This window comes from Columba livia, chromosome 10 (assembly GCF_036013475.1).
Source record: "Columba livia isolate bColLiv1 breed racing homer chromosome 10, bColLiv1.pat.W.v2, whole genome shotgun sequence".
Lineage (NCBI taxonomy): Eukaryota > Metazoa > Chordata > Aves > Columbiformes > Columbidae > Columba > Columba livia.
The window spans coordinates 5,027,285-5,054,666 of NC_088611.1; the positions used below are offsets into that span (position 1 = coordinate 5,027,285).

General features: G+C 55.1%; 4 protein-coding genes across 18 annotated transcripts in view; 1 reads left to right on the plus strand and 3 right to left on the minus strand.

Moving 5' to 3' along the window:
* The window catches only part of RNF123 (ring finger protein 123), a 51,783-nt gene extending 42,820 nt beyond the window's left edge, over positions 1-8,963 (plus strand). For all 6 annotated transcript variants that reach the window (XR_010475015.1, XM_065074983.1, XM_065074986.1 and 3 more), the window contains 4 exons: positions 7,438-7,580; positions 8,108-8,202; positions 8,316-8,401; positions 8,509-8,963. Coding sequence is in view for 5 of the 6 variants with exons in the window: in XM_065074983.1 (XP_064931055.1) it covers positions 7,438-7,580; positions 8,108-8,202; positions 8,316-8,401; positions 8,509-8,608 (424 nt within the window). In the remaining variant the exon portion in view is untranslated. The remainder of the gene's footprint in view (positions 1-7,437; positions 7,581-8,107; positions 8,203-8,315; positions 8,402-8,508) is intronic.
* On the minus strand, positions 3,168-7,438 carry AMIGO3 (adhesion molecule with Ig like domain 3). Its single transcript, XM_005508873.3, has one exon. The coding sequence runs from the start codon at positions 5,555-5,557 to the stop codon at positions 4,031-4,033; it is 1,527 nt and encodes a 508-aa protein (XP_005508930.2). The 5' UTR covers positions 5,558-7,438; the 3' UTR covers positions 3,168-4,030.
* An 85-nt stretch (positions 8,964-9,048) lies between the features above and the next one.
* On the minus strand, positions 9,049-11,326 carry GMPPB (GDP-mannose pyrophosphorylase B). The gene is made up of 8 exons (XM_065075026.1): positions 11,100-11,326; positions 10,951-11,031; positions 10,828-10,876; positions 10,137-10,438; positions 9,982-10,060; positions 9,759-9,886; positions 9,405-9,587; positions 9,049-9,242 (listed from the first exon to the last, which is right to left on the minus strand). The coding sequence occupies exons 1-8, from the start codon at positions 11,226-11,228 to the stop codon at positions 9,111-9,113; spliced, it is 1,083 nt and encodes a 360-aa protein (XP_064931098.1). The 5' UTR covers positions 11,229-11,326; the 3' UTR covers positions 9,049-9,110.
* Positions 11,327-11,713: 387 nt separating this feature from the next.
* The window catches only part of IP6K1 (inositol hexakisphosphate kinase 1), a 37,643-nt gene continuing 21,974 nt past the window's right edge, over positions 11,714-27,382 (minus strand). For 7 of the 10 annotated variants that reach the window (XM_065075023.1, XM_065075021.1, XM_065075019.1 and 4 more), the window contains 5 exons: positions 20,946-21,291; positions 18,270-18,480; positions 17,477-17,661; positions 15,121-15,296; positions 11,714-14,265 (listed from right to left, as the gene is read on the minus strand). In XM_065075023.1, coding sequence (XP_064931095.1) covers positions 13,756-14,265; positions 15,121-15,296; positions 17,477-17,661; positions 18,270-18,480; positions 20,946-21,168 — 1,305 coding nt within the window. In that variant the 5' untranslated portion in view covers positions 21,169-21,291 and the 3' untranslated portion in view covers positions 11,714-13,755. The remainder of the gene's footprint in view (positions 14,266-15,120; positions 15,297-17,476; positions 17,662-18,269; positions 18,481-20,945; positions 21,292-27,382) is intronic. The other 3 variants (XM_065075025.1, XM_065075024.1, XM_021296405.2) reach the window with 1 other exon arrangement.

Here is a 27,382-nt window from a genome sequence, read left to right on the forward strand (position 1 = left end):
ATGCTGTGCCAGTGGGGTGCTGAGCATGAGCCATGGGACCTGCCAGGAGGAGCAGCACTGGGCTGACATGATGTTGGGGTAGTTCTGGCTGGATCTCCACACTCCTTTGCACAGTACAGAGGTGCAGAGGGATGGACTGGCAGGAGGGAGGAGACAGAGGTTCCCTGGGCAGAAGCAGCACACTGGTGAGCAGGAAGGTGAGGAGGCACAAGGGCAGGTGGGGAAGGCAGGCTAAGCAGACTGTTCAATTGCTAGATGGTTTTGGGGTCACTTCCACTGGAAAAGTCACAGCAGATCCCAGTCTGCAGGTTACTGACCTCAGTCTGGCCAACCGCCTGTGTGCTCAAGCCCTGCTGGGACCCTGGGGACTTGGCTGGTCCCCCCAGACGTAGTAGTTCTCTGTAGTCCTGTAGGACACTGATTACTGATCACTCAAACACTGATGCTCCTTCAACAGATGTTGATGAGTGAGATGTGGTGGAAAGAGATGCAGGAATAAACATTTCATGGATCACTCAGTTTAAAGGGGTCATTGCTGCCTTGCCTTACAAACTTAGAAAATGAGTGGTACTTGAGTTTTGCAGAGACCAGCGTGAGTGTGAGCCAGAGCACAGAGGAATGACTAGCTCAGACGAAGGTTTTGCAGTTAAAAAAGGAGTCTGGCCTTACTGATCTGTTTTTACGAGCTGCCAACTCCAAATGCTGTGTTGTGGGCAGTGGGACTGCAAGGCTGGGGCCTCTGGGCCCCTCCCAGCTGTCGGGCACACGCTGGGTGACAAGAGCAGGTGTTGTGCTGGCCAGCACCAGGCTTCGCTGCTTCGAGCTCTTGGGAAAACTGCGATCATCATAAGGAAAGGATCCAGGTCCAACCATGTACCTCGTGTGTCCAGCCCTGGTGGCAGGAGGACAGGGAGGGACTGGCAGTCAGCGTGTCCTGGCTGAGATGAGAAGTGCCAGGGCAGACAGGAGTCAGCGTTGGAGGCTGGTCCCCAAAGCCGGTCCTTCATTCCCCTGTGGGTCTTCCCGCGTGCCGGGGACACCGTGCTTCGTGCTGAGCTGTTACTTTACCCTGTGGAGTCACGGAGCGGGAGGCTGGTTTGGCAGCAAGCAGGGGCTGTAATGGTGCGGATGGCTGCCGGGAGAGGACAGTGTATTCCTCCGGGACCATCCATTACATTCCCCAGCTCCTGCCTGTCAGAGAGGCTGTGCTTGTGGCTGTTCATCCTTACTGAGATATTTGCCTTCCAGGCTGCTCAGTTAGCTGCTTCAGCAGTTTGAACTGCCTCGCCTTGCTCGTTGGAGCAGCAATGTGGTGCGGGGTCCTTTCTGAGCATCAGAAAGGTGTAAAACGCAGCAGCAGGAGGATTTTCCCAGGTAAAGACAGTGAGGAGCCCTTGGGAGCAGCACTGATACAACCCTTGAATGCGCCTTCCCCTGCAGGGACAAGAGAGCTGCAGCCAGGCTGGAAGCGCTCTCCTTGTCTTCTCCAGGCTGGTGTGTCTCTGGAGAAGCCTTTGGGAGCTTTTCTTATGCTGCAGTTGGCCTGATCTTTCCCTGAGCTTCAGTCACTAGCCTCAGCTGAAGATGCGGGTTTGCAGGAGCACTAATGCCCAGGAAGCTGGTGTTGGCATCTGGGAAGGAAGGAGGTTGTGAGGAGCCCTACAAGGACAGTGACAGAAGAGCAGCGGGTGGATAACATGTCACCTTTCCTCTCAGAGCAGGACGTGGTGCTGAGATGCAGCATGTGCTCCATCACGGGCTCAGCACCACCTAGGCAGGCGTGTGCCACACTCGGGGCAGTGTCCTCACTGAGTTTGGGCCTGGGCCCTCTTGGCTGGGTCTCTTTTCTTTCCCAGGTGTTCCCAGGGCAAATTCAAACCATCCTGCCCATGGGATCCCTGCCCGGGTGCAGAGCCAGGGGATGGCATTGCCTCAGCTACATCCTCAAGGGGCAGGGTGCTGCTCACCACCCATCCGTTCGACATCAAAGCCCCTTATCACCCCTGGCAGCACCCCAGCGTGGCTGGCTCGGCATCCTGGGCTTGTCAGGAGCTCTGTGATAACATGGGGTGATAGGGACGGCAGCGATGTGCACGTGGGGAGCGAGGGCACAGGCTGGCGGGGCTGTCACTCCACATCCCATCGCCTTCGCCAGCCGCTGAGCAGCAGCCGCAGGGCAGCGGGACACGGATCGCATGGAGCTGCAGCAAGGTCGGTGTCAGGTCAGCACTGAGTGGCTGCAGCTGGCTCAGGAGAGCGGCTCTCCCAAATTCTCTGCCCTCCTTGGATTGGTGAGGGGTTTCTGACAGGCGCTTTGGGCATGGTTGACTTCTTGCTGGGAAAAATGCTGCTTGTTCCCTAGCTGAAAAAGTTGAAGGGCGAGTGCTGGCAGTGTCCCAGTGCTGCAGGGACCTTCCCCTCCCAGCGACAGGTCTGGGGGCCGGGACACATGGCTGTGGGTTGGGGGGAAGGTCTGTGAAGGGTCCTGGTGCCCATTTTTGGGTGGTGTCTGAGCTGTACTCCTGTCTGTGAGATGGCCCTGGCAGCTGTGTGCTCCTGCTCTGCTGTGTTGGGGGCTGGCAGATAGGGGGGACACCCTTACCCCTCTGTGGGATCGGGCAGGTGTTTTGGGGGGGCAGAGCCGCCCCCTGCACCAGGGTGATGCATGGCTGGGCACTGGGGAGAATGGTGCAGGTGTGCGGTGAGGTGGGTGGGCTCCAGCTGCGAAGGGTGTGGGGACGCAGCCAAAATCAGGGCCAGTCCAACCCCACGTGGGTCTCCCCAGGGTGCCTCTCCCCACAGATAAATACTGCTTGTCCCTGTCAAGGGCTGGATGTGCCCGTGTGTTGGTGGGTGCTGCTCCCTTCCCTGCTCCAGCCATCACTGGAGACCTGCCCTCCCAGGGACAAGCCACCCGTCACTCCTCTCACACCATCCCTGGACTACCAGCTCCGTCTCAGCACATTTAACCCCCCCACCAAGGCCGACCTGACACTGTTTGATGGGAACAGAGGCTGTGAGCCCAGTGCAAATCCCCTGGCTCCATGTGCTGGGCCAGCAGGAATCTGGGGCTCCCTCAGACCCCCAAACTCCTGCTGCTGTGCTGTGGGACGCGGAGCAGCTCTGCACCACTGCCCTGCGAGGACAAGGAGACCGTCAGCCCAGCGTGAGCTTAAAAAAATAGGCATTTTTATTCCAATGTAACTAGAGAATTACGACCCAAGAGAGGAGAGGATTACTCACATTTATCAATAGGCTTATTAGATTACTGCCCAAATAGCTGTGCTGTAGCAGCGCGTTTGTCCGCCTCAAGGAGAAGCAGTGGAGGAGGGTGGTGCATCCGAGACCTCATCGTCCTTGGCGGCACGGGGAGCTCTGAGCAATGCGGGCGCTGTATCACGTCACCTAATCCTGCCTTGACTATTTACAGCTTCTCGGGAGGCAAAAGCTTGTAACATTTGCTTGGCTGCGTGGCTGGTTGACACCAAGCTCCATCGCTCCTGCATGGCCATGTCTGGGGAGGGGGCGACAGGGTCACAATTCCCCCCCTCCCAGCTACGGTATTGGAGACCCACACAGGCTGGGAGAGGACAGTGGCACTGCCATCCCCAGGGGCCCTGGCATGAGTGAGGACAGTGTCCCACTCACCACGGCTGTTGCCTGGCTGGGGGTCCGTGGTGGTGGCACCAGGTTGGGTGTCACGTGCGCGGGGCCATTTCAGACTGCTGGCCCAGGTGCCTCTTATGGAGTTTGTCTGGCCAAAGCAGGGGCTCCTCAGGTGTGCTGGTTTCAGCAGCCTTGCCCTTGTGCTAACGAGGCCGTTGCCAGTGGCTTATGTGAGGAGCTCTTGCTGGGCACCAAGAGGCCCCTGGCCCAAAACCCTGCAGGAGCTGATGGCTGAAGCAGGTATGGGTGATGCCGGTCACCCTCACAGGTTGCAGTCAAGCCTGGAGTTCGGGGTGCCTGATAATCCTGCAATAGAGGAAAACAGCTCCCAGGAGGCCCCGGCTCTCCTCCCAGCTCTGCCCCACTAGGACACAATGGGGGTGTCTGAAAAGATAGAGCTGATGGACTCCGAGTCCGACTTGAGCTGCAGGACCTTGGGGTGCTTGGCGTCAGGGAAGTCCTCGCCGAGGGCCAGGCGGATCTTGCCGTTCTGCGTCTCCCTGAGGGGCTCGAGGAAGACGACGTGCTTGTTGGCGCTGACCTTGCGGTTGGGCGCATCGGTGGCGGGGGGAGTGGTGCTGAGGATGGAGGACTGTGCGCTGCACTCCTGCGGGGGGCTGAGCGGTGCCGGCTTCTTGCAGCAGCTCAGGCAGCGACAAGGCGTGAGGTACAGGTACACCAGGATGAGCACCAGGCTCACGATGCACCCCAGCAGGGTCGTGAGGCCGGTGCTGAAGGTCTCCCCATCCGGCTTGGGGTAGTGGACCGTCACGTTGATCTCGCACAGCCTGCTGAAGTTGTGGGGGCTGTTGATGGCCAAGCCCACGTAGACCCCTGAGTGCCAGGGCTTGGCAGCTGCGATCTTCAGGCTGCCATTGTGGTAGAGTTCCAAGGAGCGGTTGCTGTTTCCCGGGTGTTTGATGGGCTCATGGTGAGGGGAGATCCACATGTAGGTGGTGGCTGTGGCCGGCAGGCTGGTGTTGCAGGCGAGCAGGAGGGTCTGGCCCACCATCACAGGGTAGGACACGGGGTGCACGTCTTCAGGGCCCGCCGAGCAGTTCTCAAACATGTGGCTGTATTTGAGGAACTTGATCAGGGACCGAGGCACATTGTCAGACACCTTGCAGGTGTGTTCCTCAAAGAAATCTTTCACGGAGCTGAAACCTCGCTGCTTCCAGCGCTGGAGCATCAGGTAGAGTGGGCAGCTGCACCTGACGGGGTTGTTGTGCAGGTACAAGCCGTTCCTGATGTTTTCGGGCAGAGCTGCCAGCTCCTCCACAGGAATGCTGCTCAGGCTGTTGGAGGAGAGGTCCAGCGTGCGGAGGCTGTAGCTGCCCAGCCCTTGCACGGCGCGGAAGGGGAAGGTGGTCAGGTTGTTCCAGCTCAGATAGACTTTCCGCAGGACACTCAGCTTGGCAAAGGCATTCTCATCCACTCGTTTGATGCGGTTGTTGTAGAGCAGCAGCTCCTCCAAGCTCACCAGCGCGTTGAAGTAGTGCGTCTCGACAGTGTGCAGGTGGTTGGAGGACATGTCCAGGTGCCGCAGGTAGGAGGCATTGTGGAAAGCCTGCGGAGAAAGATCCTTAATCTGGTTGTGGCTGATGTGGAGGGCCTCAAGGTGCGGGAGGGCGGCCAGCCAGCGGTCCTGGAGCTGGGTGAGGGCGTTGTGGCTGAGGTCCAGCGTGGCGGTGGTGGGCGGCAGCGCCGGGGGCACGTGGTGCAGCGTCTGCCGGCTGCAGCTCAGCAGGTCGGAGGTGCAGATGCAGGCACTGGGGCAGCCGTGGGGCGGCGGGGAGGAGTGGGCAGCGCGGCCCTGGGCGCACAGCTGGAGCAGCACCAGCAGCTTCACCACCCGTGGCCACAGCGGGTCTGTGGGCACCCGCGGGGACATTGTGCTGCGCGGGAGCCTCTGTGCAGCCCGGTTGCACAGCCAGACTCGACCAGACGCAAGAGAAAACGTGCCACGGTCCTCCCCGCTCTCCCCCGTGCTGTCTCTTACCAAGCACCCACAGATGCCCCTTTGCCCCTCGTGAAGGAGGATTCTGATTCCAGACGCAGGGTTTGAAAAGAGTTAAAGGGCGGCATCGCCCTGCCTGGCTCTGCTGCGTCTCACGCCAGGCTGCCGCGTCCCTGAGCTCCGGCCGGCCGCGGGCTGCCCGGTGCCCGGGTGCAGGGGGGCGGGTGGGGGCCGGTGTCTGGCATCAGAGGGCTGAGACGCTCCGGTGTTTCAGCGCTGCATTTCGGGCTGGGCGAACGCCTCGCTGCCTTCCAGAGCCACACATCTCTGGAGCGCAAAGTTTCTTACAGCTTGGTGCCACCGTGGTGCATCCCTCAGGTACATCCCTTGCTCTGGCCCCCACTGACCCTCATCTGGTGCCCGGCTCCCTCACAACCAGCATCTCCCGGAGAGCTGGGCTGGCTGTGGGCGCGCGGTCCCGCTCCTGCCCCTATTTACACTCCGGGGGTGTGCGGCGTGTGGGCTGGGCAGGATCCCATTGGTCCCCGTGGTGGCCGTGGCCGTGGCCCTCCCTTACCGTCCCGCGAGTGGGCAGGGCGATGCGCAGCCGGTGCTGATCCTGCGTGGTGTCCCTTGTCCCCAGGGGTGCTCAGGGCCACTTTGCTGACTTTCCGGCCTCACGGATGCGCAGCCACCATCCCTCCCGCTGGAGAGCGGCACGCTCGGCTGGTTGTGATCCGTAAGGCAGCTGCACTGGCTGCTCTGTGACCGCCCAGCGTCTGGGAGGATGCTGGAATAAACCCGCCCCGGCAGCAGCTCTGGGAGCCCCTCGTGTCCAACCCTGCGCCCAGGCTGGAGCGGGGATGGCGGTCGTCCCCGGGCACCCGCTGCTCAGCACCCAGTGGTGGGTCCTTCCCGCTGCTCTTGTCCCCACGACCCCCTGCACGAGCCAGCAGGGACTCCCCAGCAAGCCCGGCCATGGGGCGAGCAGGGCTGGATGAGCCTTGTGGGGTCCGCAGGGCAGAGGGGCTGCGGGCAGGGAGGGAGTGGCCACATGGAGAAGGACATGCAGGAATGTCATTACCCAGCGCCCGGGTGTGTTAGTGGGAAGCCAGGCTGGGGAATTCGTTTCCATTAGGGCAGCAAAAAGCTAATTTGGCTGCTGCGGCTGCTGCGCACCAGGGGCTGTTAACCCCCTGCACCCCGACCCTGGCTCTGCCCGTGCTGCCGGGCTTGTCCCTCACCCTGCTCGCCTTCTGCCCAAGGGCCAGCATGGAGCCAGTGCTGCTCCCTGCCGAGGGGCAGCCCGTGGCACTGGTGCCTGATGGAGACGCTCCTCACGATGCCCTTCAGCTGTCCTCGCTGTCCCTGCTGATGCTTGAAGCCAGGGAGAGCCACAGCTTCTCTCTCCTGGCTTCTGGGGGCACCCACTTGCCCTGGGGGCACCTTGAGCTGTCCCCAGGGTGCAGGGGCCACAGCCCCGCATGAGGCTGGTGCCCAGCACCGCTTTTGTCACCCTTGCGGTGCTGTGAAAGGGGTGCTGACTGCTTCACCTCTCAGCTCCCTGTGCTCCCATGTGCAAGGGCTGCAGCCTCAGCAAGTGCTAATGCACCGTATCGATCCCCGGAGCCTGCAAGCAGGGGTGTGGAGGAGGAGGAGGAAGGTTGCTGCACTTTGGCTGCATTTGAGCATGTTTCCCCGGCTCAGTGCTGCCAGGAGCAGAGGGGGTCACCGGCTGGGGACGCAGCCAGGTGGCGTGGTGACCACAGGGTGTGTTGTACATAGGGCTGAGGATTGACTGTGTCCTTTCACAGGGCTGAGCGTGCGACGGCGGTGCTGCTGGCAGACCCCTGCTTCCAGCTGCGCTCCATCCAGTACCTGCTGGGCCACGCCGAGCCCTTGGCCCTGGCGGCTGCTCCCCCGGCCACGGACAAGCGCCATTTCTCCCTGCACACCTGTAAGTGTTGGCACCGCGCTGGGAGCTGGGCTGTGCTCACCCCCTACCAGTCCCCGGCCATGGCTGGGATGGGTCTGCTGGTGTCTGCAGCCCCTGCAATGTATCCCAGTCCCTTTAGTCCTGGGGACGGAGGTCTGTGTCTCCCCTGCTGTCCCCCAGTGGTGGCACTTGGGATGGGGCTGTGTCCAGTGCCTGCTTTTGGCAGCCGTTTTGTCCCAATGCAGCACCTGATGTCGAGCTTGCCGTCCCCAGTGTTAGGATTCCTGTCCCCCAGCACCAGGCTCCCTGTCCTGCTGGTCCACGAATCTTGGACAGATTTAATAGATTACATTTCAACTAAATCTATATCAATGTTAATTTTTTTTCCAGACTCTAGGTGCTAGTCACTCCGAAATGGTGTTTCTGCCCAGCAGAATGGGTTACAAAGAGGGGACAACTTGCTGTGTAGAGGGCCAAAAGAAACTAAGCCCCCCGAGCAGCCTTGGGGCAGCCCAAGGGTCACATTTCCCCTCTGTTTGTTCCCACAGACACAGACTACATCAGTGCCGAGGAACTGGCGAAGGTGGACAAGATGCTGAGCCACCTGAGCGAGGAGTCCAAGCAGGCGGCTGCCACCACACTGGTGAGTCCCCCAGCCTGGTCCCAGTGCTCAGCAGCAGCCTCGGCTCCTGGCGCAGCTGCCCTGGGACACGGGGTCTTTGCTGTCGTCGCTAACTGCCTGGTGCCCCCCCACAGCCCACCAGCGAGGAAGATCTGTGCCCTATCTGCTATGCACACCCCATCTCAGCCATCTTCCGACCCTGCTCCCACAAGTCGTGCAAGTGAGTAGCTCACATGTGTACCCCTGCACCCGCCCAGGGTAGCTGCCGGCCCCTGGCCCCCCATACTGTGCGGGGAGGAGCTCATGATCTTTCCTCCTCTGTCCCAGAGCCTGCATCAACCAGCACCTGATGAACAACAAGGACTGCTTCTTCTGCAAGGCCACCATCACAGGGGTGGACGACTTCACCAAACCAGCCAGCTCATAGCACCCAGTCCCGCACCACGGGCTTCCCCAGCTGAGCGGGTGGCCCCCCACCACACACCCCCCCAGCTCCTCCCCTCATGCAGAGTCAGGACCCAGCATGGTGTGGGGTGGGGGCTGCAGGGAGGGGGAGGCCCAATGCCAGGCTGTGGGGACAGTGTCCCCTCGCCCACTGCCACGGCAGCCTCTGCCCCACGGGCCTTTCTCAGGGAGGGGAGCCCGAGGCCTGGGCTCTGGGGCAGCGCTGGGGACACACAGCGGCCCCGGGGCAGGGGGACCGGGCGGGGGGTTCGGGTTGTTAACTTGCCCCTGGCTGGGGGCTGATTTCATGAAATGCAGCATTAAATTATTCTTCCTTATGTGCCCTGTGATGTGGGGAGCGGCTGCCAGGCCAGCGCTGGCGAGTGACCCAGCGCTCGGGCTGTGCTCGATCACACTCAGCAGTGGATGGAAATATAAATATTTAATCCAAGCAGAGCCGGGAGTGCAGCGCCCACCGGGGGCTGCTACATGATGATGCGCGGCTCCGGCACGGACTCGGCAATGGACTTGTGGGGCAGCACATTGGCCCCGTTGAGGTAGAGTTCGTCGTTGACGATGACGTCCTCGCCCAGAACCGTCACGTTCTCCATGCGCACCTGCCCCAGAGAGGCCCCGTCACACCTGCCCTGGCTTGGGGCTCAGTGCCACACTCCTGCCCGCAGGCACCAGCACGTCCCTCCACGCCTTCAGCTGCAGCCCGAGGAGGCAGGAGGGCAAGAACTGAGCCCTGATCCCTGCGGAGACACCCGTGTCCTCACCCACTGCCCCACGGAGCAGCTCCAGCCCACGATGCAGGACTCCAGCCAGGAGTGGGAGCGGATGCGGGCCCCCTGCAGCACGGTGCAGCGCTTGATGCGCACCCCATCCTCCACCACCACACCAGCCCCTATTGTCACATTGGGGCCTATGACGCAGTTTGCCCCAATCTTGGCGCTGGGATCCTGGAAGGAAGAGGGGACGCACTGGGGCTGGGAGGGCAGCCAGAGCTCTTGGCACAGCCTGTGCCACTGGCCCAGCGTGTGACGTAGAGCACAGCTCGAGGACAGCGGTGGGAGGACAGCAAGAGCCCATGACACATGCCTGGGGCCACTGTGCTGGGGGCTGGCACTTACCACCAGCACGTTCCCCACAACACCGGGCCCCGAGTGCAGCTTCTCAGGGTGCTGAGCCCGCAGCGCCTGCAGGTACATGCACATGCCCGTGAGGAAGTCTTTCGGCTGCCCAATGTCCATCCAGAAGCCTGCAGGGACACGGCCATGGTGACAGCCCCCACTACTGGGGCAGCAGCACAGGCGAGACCCCTCTGTGCTGCCCGCACCTTGCGCAGGGCCTTACCCTGCAGCTCCATGGCGTAGAGCTGCCCCTCCTGCGCCATGGCCGGGAAGATCTCCTTCTCGATGGAGGTGGGGCGCAGCTGCGGGGACAGGGCACAGGGCTGAGCGGGGGACCCAGCTCCCACGCCTCACTCGGCCCGGCGCCCCAGCCCCTACCTGGATGCGTTTCAGGATGCCGGGGCTGAAGATGTAGAGGCCAGCATTGATCTTGTTGGACACGAAGACACGCGGCTTCTCCACAAAGCGACAGATGCGCCCGGTGTCAGGCTCGATCACCACCACACCGTACTTGGCCGGCTCCTCCACACGGGTCACCACCAGCGAGCCCTCACCGCCGTGCTGCCGGTGGAATCGGGCCAGCGCCGCAAAGGGGAACTCGCAGATCACGTCGCTGTTGAGGACAAAGAAGGGCTCCTCGCCCTCGGCCAGCAGGTCCCGCGCCAGCGCCAGCGGCCCCGCTGCCCGGCCATGAGTGATGCCGCAGGGATGGGGTGAGCCCAGTGCCCAGGTCTTCCTGGTGTCCCTGTCCCACCAGCCCTCCCAGGTCACCAGTGCCCCTGGATCCTCACCCACCTCTGCCATCCCTGGTCCCTCCCAGGGCTGTCCTGATGTCCCTGGTGCGCCTCCTGCTGTCCTCAGCCCCCCCAGTCGTACCCAATCCCACCCATCCTGCCGCCACGGCGTCCCCTCCCAGTGTCCCCAGCCCTACCCATACGCGCACTGCTGTCCATGGTGTCCCCTTCCCAGCGTGCACAGCCCTACCCGTACCCATCCCGGTGTCCCCGCCCCCCCCAGCCCGCCCTGTTGTCCCCAGGCCCCCTCGGTCCCGCCCCTGCCCGTCCCCTACCTGTGCCCAGCGGCTCCTTCTCGTGGGACAGGGAGATGCGGATGCCGAGCTGCGGGCACAGGGTGAGCGGCGTGTGCGGGGCGGGTCGTGGGGGAAGGCCGGGGGAGGCGGCGGAGCCCTTACCCGCTGCTCCTGCTCCCGCATGGCGGCCTCCAGCGTCTCCGACATGTAGCTGACCGCCAGCACCACATGGCTGACCCCGGCCTGCGGGAGCGCGGGTCAGCCGGCGGCGGGGCGGCCCCCGCGCCCCCCGCTGCCCCCGCCGCGCCCACCTGCCGCAGGGCCTCCAGCTGGTGCAGCAGCACCGCCTTGTTGCAGAACTCCACCAGCGGCTTCGGCCGGCTCAGGGTCAGCGGCCGCAGCCGCGTCCCGAAGCCGCCGACCAGGATCAGCGCCCGCATCCCCCCGCGCCGCGCCCGCACCGACACGTCAGCGCCGCGCGCGCCGTGCGCGTCACCGCCGCCAGACACGCCCCTCGCCCACCCCGGGTCCTATCGCCCGCCACGGGTCCTGCCGCCCGCCCCTGCCTTAGCCCCGCCCCCGCCGCCCGCCCCGGGTCCTAGCACCTCCCGCGCGCATTGCTACCCGCTCCGGGCCCTCGCCGCCCGCCGCCACCAGCCCGAGGCCGGACACCCAGGAAAAGCAGCAGCACCGCGGTCGGGTCGGGTCGGGTCGGCGCCACAGCCCGGTGGCGGCTCGGGGGCTGCAGCCTGCATGGGGCCGGTGCTCTGCCCCCGCGTCGGCAAGAGTAAGGAAGGGGCACGGGGCAGCGAAGTTGAAGGCACTCGCACAAAGGTCCTGCCCGAGGCTCCCCAGCACGGCTCCGCCTCCCCCCCACCCCGAACGCGGGCTCGGCGGGCAGGGAAGGCAGGCACGGCACACCACGGACAAAAACAGATCCTTTAATGGTTTTTGGTTCTCTGTGAAGCACAAACAGGGTGATTATTCATGTAAAAACAAACGGGGATCAAGGCTATGTACAAGCTGTGGAGTCCCACCGCCGTGGTCCGAAGGGAGGGGAGAGGGGCGGCTCTGGCACCGCGCAGCCCGGCCGAGCCGGGCAGGGGAGCGGCGGGAGCCGGAGCTGCTCCCCAGGAGGAACGGCCCTGCACCTGCACCTGCCCCAGCCCGCCGGGAACAAGGACACGCACAGCCCGGGCTGCTCCGGGTTCCTGGGGCAGACGCTGCCCCACCCAGCCTCCCTCCCTCCCGCAAACCTGTTCCCTGAACACCCCGGGAGCCCGGCAGAAGCAATGAAAGTAGTAACCAAGCACAGGGGAGGGGTGCAAATGAAGGTCCTCGTCCAGAGAGCTGGAGAGGAGCAGTGGCGTGGGTAAGCTCTGAAATGAGAGAGAGGCAGAGGTACGATTCAAGACCAACGCCGGCACTGTCCCTGCCCGCTGCCGCAACTACAGCCGGGCACTGACACTTCCCAACAGACCGTGCACACACAGAGTCAGCACACATGCTACATGCGAGTACTCCCCAAACAAGCTTTCCTGAAGTAAAAAACAAAACAAAAAACCAACACACCCAAAACAAAACCCACAACCCAACCCTGGCCTCGCAGGTAACCAGGCAGTTTCACAGCCAGTCAGGGTAATGGTAACACCATGGAACAAGTCAGTGACACCAGGGAGGGAGCAAGTGGGGGGCCCAGCACAGACACACACAGGGGGTGATGCAGAGCAGCATGGGGTTCAGTACCACCAGGCCGCAGTATCAAACGTTAATGCCCTCATCAAGGGAAGCTGCAGGTAAAGCACCGGCCCAGGCAGCAGAGCATGTCCCAGCTGGCTGTTTCACCCACAAACAGATCATTTATTTTTGGAAAGACTGACTCTGTGAAGCAAAGCCAAACAGGTGATGGCAGTCACTGTTCAGCCAGGTCTCCCCTCCCCATCCCCCTGAAACCCCCAGGCAGAAGAGGAGGTAGCCCTAATCCTTGGCCTCCCACCACCCCTGTGCAGGGACCTGCCCAAAGAGCAGCGGCTGCAGGGCAGAGGGCCCCATGTGGGGGCACAAGCAGCCCCACAGCAGCCTCGAGGGCCAACAGCATCAGGGAGACACTCGCATAGAACCTGTGGGACCAACATCACACAACAGGAAGGGTTGAAATGGTCCGAAACGCCCACTGCAGGGCTGGGGTCGCGTTAACTGCTACAGATACTATTGCTAGCCCACAATTTGAGTTCTTGCTTGGTCAGTGGTCCAAGGTAGAGTTTTACTCTCACACAGCCCCCGTGCCTGCCTGCAAGCAGGCCCCGGGCCCGAGCACAGCTCCAGGCGTGCTGCATTCCCTCCCGGCCACAGCTCTGCCAGGGGTTGCATTTGGTCATTTTATTTCTGTGTTTGGGTTGGTTATTCACAGTGCCCAAACAGCAGAAAAAAGGCAGCATCAAAAGCAAAGCCCCATCAGTAAAACCCAGGGCAGAGCTAGCGTCAGCGAACACACAGACCAGCACCTGTGCTGCTCACCATCAGCGCCATAGATGCTGCCGGTCGCCCTTTCCAAACCCAGGAGAATTCTGAAGGGAAGGCTCTCCTGGAGGCTCCTGAGGCAGGAGGCTACTCACGCCACAGCTCCAGCCCCACGAAGAGCCCCGTGCTCTCCTACTTTCTCTTCCCTACATCCAGGTCCTCCCTCCAGAATGCACATGCGACGAGAGAAGAACCAGGACACCCAACACCCAGCAGGCATCTAGTGAGCCTCCTCCAGAAGGCAGGGCTGGCGCAGTCAGAACCACCCGGGCAGCATGAGGAGCTCTTCCATCCTGCCTCCCCTCAGCTCTTCTATCCAAGTACATTTAAAAACAATGGAGCAATACAATTGTTTAAAACCGAAGTTGTCTGCTTTTTTTCCTGTGGTAGTAGGTGGTCTTGTCTGCTCCTGCCACCAGGACAAGAATAAGAGGCCGTAGCCCAGGGCTACTGGTTTTCCTCACGCATCTGTTCCATGATGTTGATGAGGCTTTCCAGCCCAAATACATAACCCACATCGGGTCCGTCGTGCACAGTGGGGTCATCGCGAAAGCCTTTGAACGTGCTGTGTGCAAAGTCAATCATACGCACGTCCACCTTGGGCTGGGCCGAGGAGCCGGGCTCCGTGCCGCCGCCATCCTGAAGGCTCTCCGGGAGAGAGCTCTCCACCCGTTTCAGGCGCATCTCCGGCCGGCGCTCCACAAACATCCCTGCCCTGCTGTCCTTCCCGTCGTAAATGATGAGGAGGGAGCTGGAGTAGAAGCGGTAGGAGGCCTGTCTCTCCAAAACCGCCTTCAGGCTTCGCAGTTTGGCAAGGATAGGCTCAAAGAGGTCCTTGCGCAGCTCAATGCCATTGTGGAGATACTGGTAGAGGGCATTGCGGAAGCCCTCAATGGAAAGACCACGTCCATAGTATTTATTCCTGCATAAGTAATGCCCTGTGTTCAGCTGATAGACCTAGAAAGCCAAAGGAAAAACACATCAAGTGGGAGGAAAAGGTTAAGGTCACACAGAGCCCTGAGCCACCCTGTGCTGACAGGGCAGAGGGAACTTGTGTGACCACCATGTCCCAGAAGGAGGGGTTAACAGCCCTGCCTGTTCCCTATATCCCACAGCAGCTCACAGGTACATCCCACAGGCACAGGCAAGGTGCCCAGGCACTCTCCCAGGATACCCAAAGAGCAGTTTGTCAGTCTGAGTGTCCCCAAGAGGCACAACACAACAGACCCTGACACTGACACTTGAAAAAAGTCTTACAGCAACTCAGGCAGTCCGCTGGCAGCAGAAGCTGCTGGCATGCATTGCTGTTATTACATGGCATGTGATTAACGAAGGGCCCTCGTTGCTTCAGAGCTTGTGTGCAGAGATCTGGATTACAGGATCCTTCTGTGGGTGGGGAAAAGAGCAACTATTGCACAACCACAGCAGCAAATCCCTGTGTGCCAGGCCTGGCCACAAGAGAAAAGTAACTTCCTAACCCCGACACAGCACTGTCAACTGATGCTGGGACAGAGGGACAACCCCGACCCGGCATCATGATTTTAGCTGAATACTAAGCCACAAAAATGATTAGAAAATCATCTAACTGTCTGTAAAGAAGACAGCTTTGGATAAAGCACGCCAACTTGGGGGAAGCACGTTCCTTTGTTCTATGCATAGAAATGAAGACAAAAATGCAGGTATCACAAACACTGGTGTACCTGATGAACAGGAAGACTCTGTACCTCAGTGCTCAGCAGCAAACATTAACTGGGACGTCTAACAGGGCTGTGAAAAGGAACATGCAGCACCTGCAGCCTTGGGGATCCCTACCTGCATCCCACACACACGCACACCCAAGGTGGCGGACGTGCTCTGCTCACACTTCTTCATCTGCCGAGCAGCCTTCTCCTCAGATGCATCATCTCCGTGCTGCCTGGTCCCCATCTTCAGATCAAGCACACAGGGAAGCATGAAGTGGTGCACCACGTTCTCCAGCAAAAGGAACTCTGGGAGGCACGTCAAGGAGAGAAACAGCACTTCCCGCGGCAACCAGACAGTGCCGTGGGCCAGCATGAGACAGGGTCAGGCAACAAGCAAACAGGAACCAAAGAACAGACAGAACAAACTGTTTGGTGAGGTGAAGAAAAGGACAAAACCCCCAGACATGGGGGTGTAGTTGGCCAACAGTAGCACGGAGATCACAGGCAGGTGTGCTGGAGACTCAGCAGGGGGAACCACAGAGCAGAACACCAGTGTTAGGAAAGACAGGGCATGCCAGCAAGAATTGCTGATACAGTGAGGGAGAGCTTAAAGCCTAATCAAATCAGCAATTTAACCATATGGATAAACAATACAATCCCCACGGACCAAAAACTCAAGGCTCAAGTAATAGCAGAGAACTGTTGCTATTGGCCTGCCCAGAACAACAACGCTGCCCGACACATGGGGGAAACCGGAGAGGCAACAAAGGCAGGAAACCCAACAGTAACGGGAACCTTCAATCACCAGCATGTACAAAGGGCACAGCACTGGGGACAAACCTGGGACAATCAGTGCAGCAGCTTGTTCCAAATGGGAAAAAAATAACCCCTAAGTTAGCCCCGAGTAGCCCCGCATGGCACAGCTGAGCATGTTAGACTGAAATGGCAGCCAGAGCACAGCTAGATTAAACCTGCAAGGAAGGAACATTCAGAAGAAACTTATATCAACTATGTTTGATTTTGAAAGAGGAACTTCATAAAAATAAGGAAATGTGGTTAAAAAGAATAAGACAGCCATAAATAATTACTTCTCCGCAACTGATGCAGGCTATTTAAAAATAAAAGTTGAAGGTTCAAAGCACACGTTTGAGAATAGGAAAAAGACACCCACACAGTTAAATTATGAAGAATACAGCTACTAAAAGTAAGGTCGTTTTCATGTCAGGAAAACAGAATCAAGTTCCAGCAAGTGAAACAAAAGAACACCCCATAAGCTGGCAAGTTCAAGACAAAAGCATGAGGGGCCACTGGGAAGGCACAGACTATAACAAATCCATCCTCACCCACCTGAAGGCACAGTGGGGCTGCCTGCAGGGTTTAAAGTACAAATGGAGCTACAGGGGAGTGGGGTGGGATGGGGGTGTGTGAAGAGACCCCTTAAAAATAGAAATAAGATTTAAAAGATTTTGCTTCTTTGTTTACTGGGCAAGAGCTGAGGGGATTCCCAAGCCAGAACTCTCTCAGTTCAGAGGATTCTCAAACTGAAATGCCAAGAGAAGAGGTTGCATGTTGAACAGAGAATAAGAGATGTGTAACTAACTCATTTAACAGGAGACTGAAGGGAGCTACCACACCATTACTGGGGAACTACAAACCAGCCAGACTGGTCTTACAGCCAAAGTCACCAGCAGGGTCTTTGTGTGGAGATCCATGTCATTCAACAAGTGATCCAGAAAAGTGAGTGAACTGCGAGATGACAAATTTGGTTGCAGTACTAAGTTACTCAGTGTTGCAAACATGAGGAACAGTTGTGAAAAACTCCACAGGGATCTTACGAGACTGACTTGCCCATTAAGCGGGCAGGCATAATTCTTCAGAGGTAACAGGCAAGATAAAAATATTTTTTTAATGCATAAAGCAGTGTGTTTTGAGACAACTGTTACCAGTCAGGAGTGCAACCTTGGAGTAACGAAACAGCACTTGGAACAAGAGCACGTTAGGAATCATGACGGAGAGAAAAGACAACAGCATTAAACAACAGTGGAAATCTCTGTTTCGCCTGCATCTTCCATATTTGTGTTCTATTCTGGTCATGCTCTCCAGAACAAAGTAGAACTGGAAGAAATTCAAGAAAGGTGCTAAGGATGAACACAGCTCCCTCCCAAGGGATTACTGAACAAGGCAGACCTGCATCTGCTGCTGGGTAAAGCCCGACACAAAAAACTACCGTTCCAAGCACAAGCCAATGAAGGTCCAGAAAAGAAAGAAAACATGCAACCTAGCCAGAAACATGGCTTCTCTGAGCATCAGTGTCAAACCTTAGCGTCACTGTATGGGAAGCAGAATGGAAATGCAAAAAGAAACACGTCATACAGCTTTGCTTGTGTGAACGACAGGAAAGCAAAGCAAAGAAGCTGCCTCAGGCACAAACGTGTCGGCCAGAGCAGCAGCCGCCTCCTGGCACCGTTCTGCTTCCCAAAGGATACTGTAGAGTTTTCGGTCCTTGGACTCTGACCGCATGCGGCTCAGCTGCTGCTTGTGACAGCGCAGGCTCCAGGGGTTATAGCTGATCTTCTCAGAGCTCAGACCGCTGTTCCCATCCAACATCTGAAATGGAACATCCGAATGGATGTGCAAGTCCACCCTGGGACTCTTCGTTTCCTGGATGCTGCTGGTATAAAGACAGAACAAACCTGCCTGTTAGAATCTACACGCTCTTCAGGTACTTACAACAGTCACACCCTCCCCTTGCACACAACTGTCTCCTGTTCCTGCTGCACACACTTCACACCACACAAACCTTCTTAACAGCAAATCCTCACTAATGCCCTGGGCTGTGGACCCACGCTCGAGGATCTGGTTTAACATCTCTGCCAGGTTGTTCTGTAATTGACAGAGTAAGCAGGAACATTTGCTTCTCAGGGACCTCCAGCTGGTGTGAGAAAACAGAGACCTGTATTCAAACACCCTGGGAAGAAACCTCTGGCTTAATATCCAACTGGACCAAAGAGCATTTGAATCTGCTCCACACACTTTGGTTCCACAACCAACAAACTGCAAGGGTTATCCTGTGTCAGAAACACTTCACAGGGATGACTTCATCCCGAATGCAAAACTCCTGACACAGTTTGCAGTGCCCCAGTGTTCTGGGCTAGCAAGTGCACGACAGCCTGGCCACTATGTGGAAGTGCAAAATGCCCTCAACAAAAGGAGCAGCACAGCCGAAAGGGGACAAGAGATTTCCTGTTCACCACATTGCTGGGCTCTCAAAGCTTTTACCTTTCAGAGCCGTCGCTGGCCAGGCCAGGCTTTTCCTCCTTGTGCTCAGTGCCGCTGCTTGATCTGTGAAGGCTCCGACGCGAGTGCTTGCGTCGTGGCTGGTCCCTCTCCGGCATGTCATCCTGCTCCAGAGCCTCGTTCTCCACGTAGGGATAGGCCACCAGGTTAATGTAGCCATCGCTGTCTCCCTCAAAACAGACGGACACCACCCCTGTCAGAAAGAAGAGACATGTCAGTTCTGTTTTACGGGGAGGGAATACAAAACCACTAGCACCCAAATGTTCAACAGGAGAGAGGAAAACAGCTCACAGCGCAGCAGAACAAAATCCAGAGCAATGAAAGGAGGTTTAAGACTACAAGTGTCCAAATATTGTTAGAAGAGCACAGAGGAGAAATCCCCCAAATAGTGCTCTGTGTCACTACCTGAGCAAGCAGCTGGCAGCAGCTGGGGAAGCTCTGCCACCCACAGGAAACTAAGCACAAAAGGGCAGCTGGTATGCTGAGGGGGGTGATTATTTCCTTTCATTCAGTCTCGCAGCAAATGTTTTCAACCTGGAGAAGGTCAAACAGTCTACCAAGATGCTGAGGGGGGCAAGGCATATGAAATATATACCTAGTTCATTTGGGTAAGTATCTGTGTCCTGCAGAATCATTCCTGCTGTTGACAAAGACACTGCTGGCCAAGGAGGAATGTGCTTTCTCTGGTAAAGGAGCTCTCTAGCACCTGAGCTATGAAGAACAGGGCTCTGAGGCTGAGGTGATACCTGCCACCCTTATCACAAGTCAGCCAGTCTCACAGCAGAGGGATCTACAAGGTCCCAAGGCTTCCTAGTGATCAAAACAGGAGGCCCTGGAAGTAAAACTACCTCAGCTAGGGGGTTTTTTAGGTGTTTTTTTTGTTGTTGGGTTTTTTTGTTTGTTTTTTGTTTTGGGTTTTTTTTGTGGGTTTTTTGGGTTTTTTTTTAGTTTGTGGGGGTTAGTTTGTTCTTAGTCAGGTGCAGGCAAGCAGGACTGTTTGTGTCCTGTCCAGTTTTACCTTTCTGAAAGCTCTTGGAAAGCACCACAGTCCAAGGGAAGGTACAGATCTTTCATAGCACAGACTGAACCTATCTAGCTGGCCAGCCACAGAGCAGGACAGCTGGTACTTTCAGTCAGGGCTGACATCTTCATCTTCGGGACTACCCCAGCTCTGAAAATGAGGCTGTCAGCCCACCTTGCACTGACAAAAATCTTTCATTAGTTTGTCACCAGTATTGAATAGCTGCCAGTAGCACCAGACGCTAGATGCACCGAACAAAATCATTTGTCACAAACATGAGGAAACCTCGCACTGCTCAGCTGATGCAGCCCATCACGTTACTGTCCTTCCTTTTTCCTCATCTGCACGTGACTATGCTGACAAGGTTCAGGCAGCTCAACACAGCTTCAGAGCGGTTCAGAACTCCAGTGTGTCACTAAATGCCACCCCGAGCGCTCTGGCTGCCCGGATGTGCTCCTCAAGACATGTCTGTGAAAGGGCAACCTTACATCTCAGTGCTCAGACAGGAAACACCATCCCAAACGTTCTCCTCTCCCAGGAGAGTAAAAACAATTTCTGGGACTATCAGGAAACTGCATGGAACTCTCAGATGACATAGCACACAGGGGTGGAGGTGTGTGTCCTATGCCTTTAGGTTACCAGGAAGTATCTGACTTTGAGAAGACATGTCTCCATCTGGACTATCAGCTTCATCAGTTTTAAACACATCTCTCAAGGAAAGCCTGACACCATATCAATTCCAGTAACCATACAGGCTTCACCTGGCATTTCTAATGGGTCACTAGAGCACCATGTGGCCTCAGAGTGGCTCGAGACTACACGAGGACCTGTCTGTTGGAGAGCGTATCTTTCATTCACAGCCTGCACGCAGACACAGGCAGGTAAGCCGACACTGCTCCGAGACCTTCAGGCTGCAGCCAGATCAAATGGCAAGACCCTGAACAGCTGGGGATCCCAGCTGTCTGCAGAGCACCATCCTCCTAGTGCCAGGTGGTGACAAAGAAGCAGGGGCAATAGGAATGCTGAGTCCCCCAGAATGCTACCTGCCACTGTTACCATCCTGAATAAAACACATGGCCAAAGGCATATGGAGCTTCTGAAAGGTACAGATGAGCTGACAACCTCCTACAATGATACAGACACTGGAAAATTCCATTCCTTCAAAGTGGCTGGGGACAAGGCTTTACCTCAGGACTGGGAAAGCAATGCTTCCTGCTTCAGCAGCTTTCTGGGACAGGCCCATAAAAGAGATGGGATGAGGAAGCAATAAATTATGGGACTGGAATGTGCAAATGCTCAGTATATGACCCAACTTCATTTGCTCAAGGTCAAGGCTGTAATTGGCAATAACTTGGTAGTAAAATTATTTCAGTTAGACATTCATAACCTTAAGCTTCAGACTGCAACTGTCACACTGCAAATTCTCTGTCTAAAAGAGAAGCACATTAAACTCTGCATGCAAAAAAACCTCCAAACTTCCTCCTTTCCAAGTACTCCTGTCCAAATGCTAGCCTACAAAAGAGGAAGAAATAAAAACAACAACTAACATGACACCAGAAGACATGAGCAGCTGCTGGAACATGAGAGGGTTGGCTCTTGAAGCACATAACTGCATTCTGGAATGAAACAGGCCTCACCTTTGTACTCGGGCGTGAACTCCTTCATTTCTGGGGGCAGAGACTCATAGAAGCGCTGCTCCCTGGTGATGAGGGGCTTGCAGACAGTGTGGTCGTCGTAGCGCATCATGCTGCTGTGGCCGCCCACCTGGTGAATGAAAGGCTCCAGCAGGACCCCCCGGTCTCCGGATCGAGTGGCATTCTTGCCATACTTGCCCACTTCCATGGTTTGACAAACACACATTGCGTTGGGCACCAGGTGCACTCTTGGAGCATGGGGAGAGCCACATGGGCTGGGAGGGGCAGCTCAGCAGCGGTCAGGCAGCCACAGGGGGGAAATCCTGGCAATCTGCTTCCTTACAACAATCTGTAAAAGCAAAGGAGATTCCTGTGAAGGGAGGACCGCTTGCATTCGCTATTTCTTAGGAAAGGTTTTGGCGCTTATTTATATCCATAACCGCTCCTCTTGTGTCCTCTGTTTACATCCCACTTGTTCTAGCACATGCCTCACCACCTCTTCAGTCTCTGAGGTAAACACACACTGAATCAGAGGCATCTAGAGGTTCTCCAGTGGGGCTGACAGGAGACGGGGAAAGGAGGAGATATTAATATTTTGAGCCTCCCTATTTCCTTCCTTTAGTTCATTTTATCAGCAAGGCAATGCGACAGTGGAGCACAAACTGTGAGCTACAGCACAATTAAAACCAAGCCCACACCTGCCTGTCAGCAAGTGACAGAACTAACACAAGCAGAACAAACATTTCAAGAATCTGCATTCCACTCCTTGTGCCTCTGCATTTTTAAATCTAAACAACTAAATAATTCCTGTTCACCTCCTACCCTGACACTGTTTCCTCCTTCACCGACTCACATGTCACAGCTTGAACAGAAGCAAGACTCTCAGAATAAGACAATTTGTTCTGTCGCCGTGTGCATGCTGTAACTGAACAAATTCCACTCTGATTCTCTCCTTTATTACTTTGAGCCCTTCAGGACAACAACTATTTCCTGATGCTTTTACAGCACCCGCATGTACAACAGGCCCCTGATCTCCAGAAGTAGGCAAGAGATTGCCAAATCCAAGTGAGATTAGAAATGCTTTGGAGAAGACAGATGCTCTTTTAATGTTTGCAGAGTGCCGGGCACAGCCACAGGAAGATGGAAAAGTAAAGCCATCCAAATTCTCTCCAGATGCTTTGCCCTTTCCAGCTTAGATCATAGCTGCTCCCAAGGCTGCTGGGGAAAACACAACAGGATCTCCTCACAACGATGAGTTATTTGGTCTTTGGTACAAGAACCATATGGTGACTACAGTTTATGAATTCATCAAGTCTCCAGTTTCTTCACATGGCCACAGCTGAGGGCAATAATTTAAGAACGGAGGGATCTTGGGGGGCTGAACGAGGGACATGGTTCGGGCTGTTCCTCATCTGGCCACGGGATGTCTCCACAGCCACACCACACGGCCAGGCTGGGAAGCCTGAGTGGAGATGGGCTCTTCTCCCTCCCCTCCTATTTCATCATGGAAGAGATGCTGCTCAAGAGATTCAAAAAGAGGGGCGATACTTCATAACATGTTGAACCCAATCTAACCCAAAAGCTCCCCACAACATGACAACATTCCCCTCTCCCTGCCCACATGTTCCCGCTTGCTCCCTCACCCTGGATTTCAGCATCGTATGAGTGTACGTACATTTGGGTTGAATCATCTCACTGATCCCATGGAAAACATTTCCTTTTGTGGTTACATGACCACACAGCTACATACAGTGTAAGGGGAACAATGTGCATATTCAGCTGGCTTTTAAGGTGTGGGGCAGGGAATAGGAAGGGGAAAAAAAAAAAAAAAAAACCACAATGAAAACAACAAAGCACCACCACCACAGATGGTCTCTTTCTGTAGTAACTCATACCAAAGTCTTTTGAAGGTATCATTCCAAGTCTGTCTCCTAAACTCACTCAGAACCTAAGTCTTATCACAACGACAAAAAACACACTGTGGATTTATCTCCTCCCTCTTATTTGCTTTATCACCAAGAAGAAATTTAAGCAGCAGAGGCTTGCTTACATCACATACGGTTTAGTTTGGTTTAACAGTAGTTAATGCCCAAGAACAAGCAAGATGCCAGCATCTGCAACAGATCAGCATGTCACAGATTTCAGACAAATGCTTTACGGGACTTAAATCTCCCCTTGCTGACGCAGGTTTGTCTTGGATTCGGTTTCTTTTATCTTGCCAATGGCTAATGCAGAGTTTCCAGTTATTCCAAACAACACACGAGAAGTTTAACTTCACACCTTCCCGTAGTTTAAACTTCACGGGACAAGAGAAACAAGACCTTCATCTGTGTGATAACAGTAGCTACCATACTCTAGGAGACAGGGACGTGATGCTCAAGTCTGGTACTAGTCCCAGTTTTCACTGAAAGGTGGTCACAAAGTGTCCTGGGGTCTCAGTTTTGCAAGCACTAGTACCTGTACTGCAGAGGAAGAGGATAATCAATACAGACTCAATAGCTTCAGGCACTTTCACTGTCCTACAGAAAAGAGCAATATATCCAGTATCTTCCCAGGTACAAGTGAACCCAAGAAAAAATACTTTGTAGCAAGTGAGGGTCTCTTCCAACTGAAATGATTCCATGATTCTAAGCAGCATGTCAGAGACAACATTTCTAAAGAGGAAGCTGTCTGCGGGGCTTGAAAAACAAGATGCTTTATAGCTGAGATACAGCTTACTGTTTTTCAGACTAACGGTAACAGGTCATTACTAAACGTGGATACTATCCACAAATAAAGGCAGAAGAATCTCAGCAGTTTCAAGCACATATAACAGAAAACTATTTGAAGGCCTAAATATTACTCTCACCCTTCATCTGTTAAAAAAAAGGCATGAGTTCAACTATTTTAGCTGGCTTATAAAATTCAGAGTCCTTCCAATTATCCTGTGAAATGCACAATCCACATGACAGCTTGAGGGAGACCAGTTCACCACGGCAGACCCTTTGGTACCGTCCAACGCCACCGCTATAGCTCAAACGGCAGTACGGCATTTAGGCCAGCTTAGCATCTCCCTTCCAACAGACTGATCTATAGTTAGCAAGACAGACCACCCATCAAGCCAGACCTGGGAAAGACAGGGGGTGAGGGTCAAGAGCAGTTTTTGGCAGCTACGGAAGGACATACCACATCCCACACTCCATTACCAAGCCCAGTAAAAAGCTCTTGTATTGCGAGAGAATTTACTCTACATTTAAGTTTAGATGCCTGTCAGTATACCTGCTCCAAAAGTGAACTGCATACCTCACTGTTCAAACACTTATTAGCAGGATGTATGTAAAGAAGAGCAATAAGCTGCATTTTCTTGTAGTAATGCACAAAATATGTCCAAAAAAAGCCAGGAAGACACAGAAGGTAACTCTGCTCTTCCCAGCCATCAAGCAGGGCAAACCTTGCCCCAAAACCAACATTACTCTCCAGAAGGGAATGTGCCCCTCCACAGGAACAAACTGTGCTGTGCTCTGAATGACCAGCCAGAGTACCCTGGCTGAAGACTATCAATGTCTCACCAAACCACCACCAGAACCAAGGCCATTCCTGCTCCTGCCAGTTCACAGGGCCAGAGAACCACCACCCACGGAGGCCACTGTGGGAACCGCACAGTGGGAAGAGCAGGGATGTCCTCCTTGAGAATTCAGGTGACAGAGAATGTCCTCAGAGGTGGGGACGGAGAGCGGCACTGCAACAGGTGTGAGAATTACCGTGCACTGCACCACGATGCTGACGTTCCCACTCTTTATGAGCTGTCTTGTGCAGAAAAACTGCTTCACAACTCACTAGTAAAGCTATTCTCCAAAATAAAATGAACGAACATTTTAAATTGTGATGTATAACACAGTAAGAAAGCTGACTGCCTCAAGCACCTTCGCTGTAAGCAGCCTGCACGTCTGTCTTCCCAGCACCACCTTGCTGCGGCTCCTCCAACCGTGGCCAGCCTGCAGGACCTGCGGTGATGCGGACCAAGGCAGACGGTCACGGACAATTCTGGAGCTGGGCCTCAGGCGGAGGATAAATACTGACCTCAAGGTCATGCTGACAAAAGGTGGACTTTACTTTAAGAACCCCAGAGGAAGTTAACATAAAATACCAGTATATGAGGCAAGAGGACTACAGCATCTGGCCAACGGGTGCCTGGTGACTGCTTGTTGTGAGCCAGTCTCCCACTGTGCTATAAGATCAGCTTTCCAGTGCAAAAGCTGACCCACAAACCTGAGACATGTCTGTCTAGTCAGCAGAAAATGGAGATGAGCCCTAGGCAGAGAGCACAGCTCTGCAAGAACCTGCAGCATGTAGGACGTAACCAGAAACATTTGGCCAGCCTGGTATCCAGGAAGCTACAACCCTTCCTGGCCTGCCTGAGCACATGGCTTTGAATTCTGAGCCCCCTCCTGCACCTTGTCCAGCGCTTCAACTGTTGCCCTGTACAGCCCTTTTTGGACATGCTGCCCTCACCAAGGCAAGTGTGGCTCTTCAGATTGAAGCCAGAGAGTGGAATATGATCCTTATGCATCATTTTAGGGAAAGCTGCTGAAGAATGCCAGCTGGGGAGCAGAATGCCAATAGTGAGGGTGGTGGAGGAACTGCACTAAACAAAGGCCAGGGAGAGGACAACCACCACTAACTGGTGTGCTCCACCCTGTGCCAGCAGCTGAACAAAACCGTGTTTCCTTCACCAATACTCTTCCTGCCTCAACAACAGGGCACAATGCACCAACTGCTGAAGTGCACACATGGAAAGAGCCTAATCTAAGACAGATCTTGACTGAGTTTACAGAAAGGAGAGCAAAATTAGGCTTGTAATATGAGTCCTTAGGCATACCCCGTGTTTCTGCCTCCTAGAGATCTGAAGGAAGACTATTTGTGCCACATATATATACATATATGCATGTGTGTGTACATATATATATATATATATATATATATAAATCACACTAGTCACAAAGCTTCAGCACTTCTGCCAGCAGCCTGTGAGACCAAGAATTTTCTTCTCTTCATAAGAAAGGAGCAGAAGCCAAACCTTTTCAGTTCTTTCTGCAGAAAGAGAGGCTGAGCTATGCACTTGTAACTATGGCTGGAATGCCTAAACCACTCATTAAAACCACTACCTAGATCTGGGGTTAAAGAAGGCTTTTTTCTTAGAGGCCAGATTAGCAGGAATTACAAAAGGCCCTGCTGCTGTCACCTACCCAATAAAGCACAGCGTGCTTGCACAGAGGGCTGAGGTACCTGAATTCCTTGCTCTGATCCAGACCCAGGGCACAGACAACACTGTTTTCTCACACTGGCACACTACAGTGGCAACTTTTTTTTTTAATGCCAAGCCTCAGCACAGAACAGTGCATAGGGAACGTCTGTCATGTTTGGCAACATGTAGGAGCAAGTGTTCTGAAACGCTTTGCAAACATCTGCCATGCAGCTGTCTACAAGTGAGGGTTACTAAAGCCAGGGCTCAAACAGCCTCTTCCAGCTCGTATTCCTGTTCTGCCTGGTGCTGGAAAAGCTGGCACGACTGCGATAACGTCAGGCTGGGGAGCAGGAGAGGACCGCACGTAACAGGGATGATATAAGCTCATTTAATTCCCTTGCTGCTTTTCTCTCCAGGCCTCCCCTGCTTCACTGGAGAAACGCAGCGCGTTGGCAGGAGGGCACAGGCTGCCTGGGGACCTGCCAGTCCTTGTCAGTGCTATCAGTCTCACTGCAAAGGGGACACTGGAGGAAGGTCCAGCCCTGGTCAGGTCATCACCACTCTTTCCTCTCCAGTAGGCAGGAAGGATGAGCACCGAATCCTGCTGCACCTCACCACAAACATACCCTACCTCAACAGTAAAGGGCACCTTCCTTCTCCATTCAGAAGCGCTGGCTTCAGCCCAAGCCCAAGAGTTTCCATAGCAGCAAGACCTGACGAAATACGTACATGAAGAAAAGGTCGCTTTATCAGTACCAGCCCAGAAGACTTTTTTCCAAGCTTGTGCCTAGGAGAGCAGGGTCATCCAATATCAGCTTTGCATTTTATTGGCAAGATGAGAATAAGACACGTGTTTTCTAGAGAAGAGCTTAAGGAAGATCAGTGCTTGCGAGGCCTCATTGCTCAGCTTCCTATGTGCCAATTTCTGGCTTCTCTTCATCTTGCAAAGAAGAAAAAGGTCTCTGGTGGACACAGGTTATTTTTAACACAAATGCTGCTGTTCAGCACAGCTCTCAGATCCAACAGTCAAAGACAGAAAGGAACGTACTTTCAACAGTCATGAACCATAAGGAATCAACCTAACACACCAAGAAAAGACATTTCTTGAATTCACAGTAGCGAAGGGGCTCATAGCAGAAAACTCAATGGCAGAAAACAATAGTCCTTGTGTTCATACGGGGGAAAAAGGGGAAACAAAAAAAAAAAAAATCACATC

What these genes read in the sequence shown, in the direction of transcription:
- AMIGO3 (XM_005508873.3), bottom strand. Translation starts at nt 5,557, where the DNA reads ATGTCCCCGCGGGTGCCCACAGACCCGCTGTGGCCACGGGTGGTGAAG.
- GMPPB (XM_065075026.1), bottom strand. Translation starts at nt 11,228, where the DNA reads ATGCGGGCGCTGATCCTGGTCGGCGGCTTCGGGACGCGGCTGCGGCCG. An exon ending in TTGTGGGGAACGTGCTGGTG is followed by an intron (nt 9,588 to 9,758) that starts GTAAGTGCCAGC and finishes TCTTCCTTCCAG; the next exon opens with GATCCCAGCGCCAAGATTGG. An exon ending in GCTGCTCCGTGGGGCAGTGG is followed by an intron (nt 9,243 to 9,404) that starts GTGAGGACACGG and finishes TCTCTGGGGCAG; the next exon opens with GTGCGCATGGAGAACGTGAC.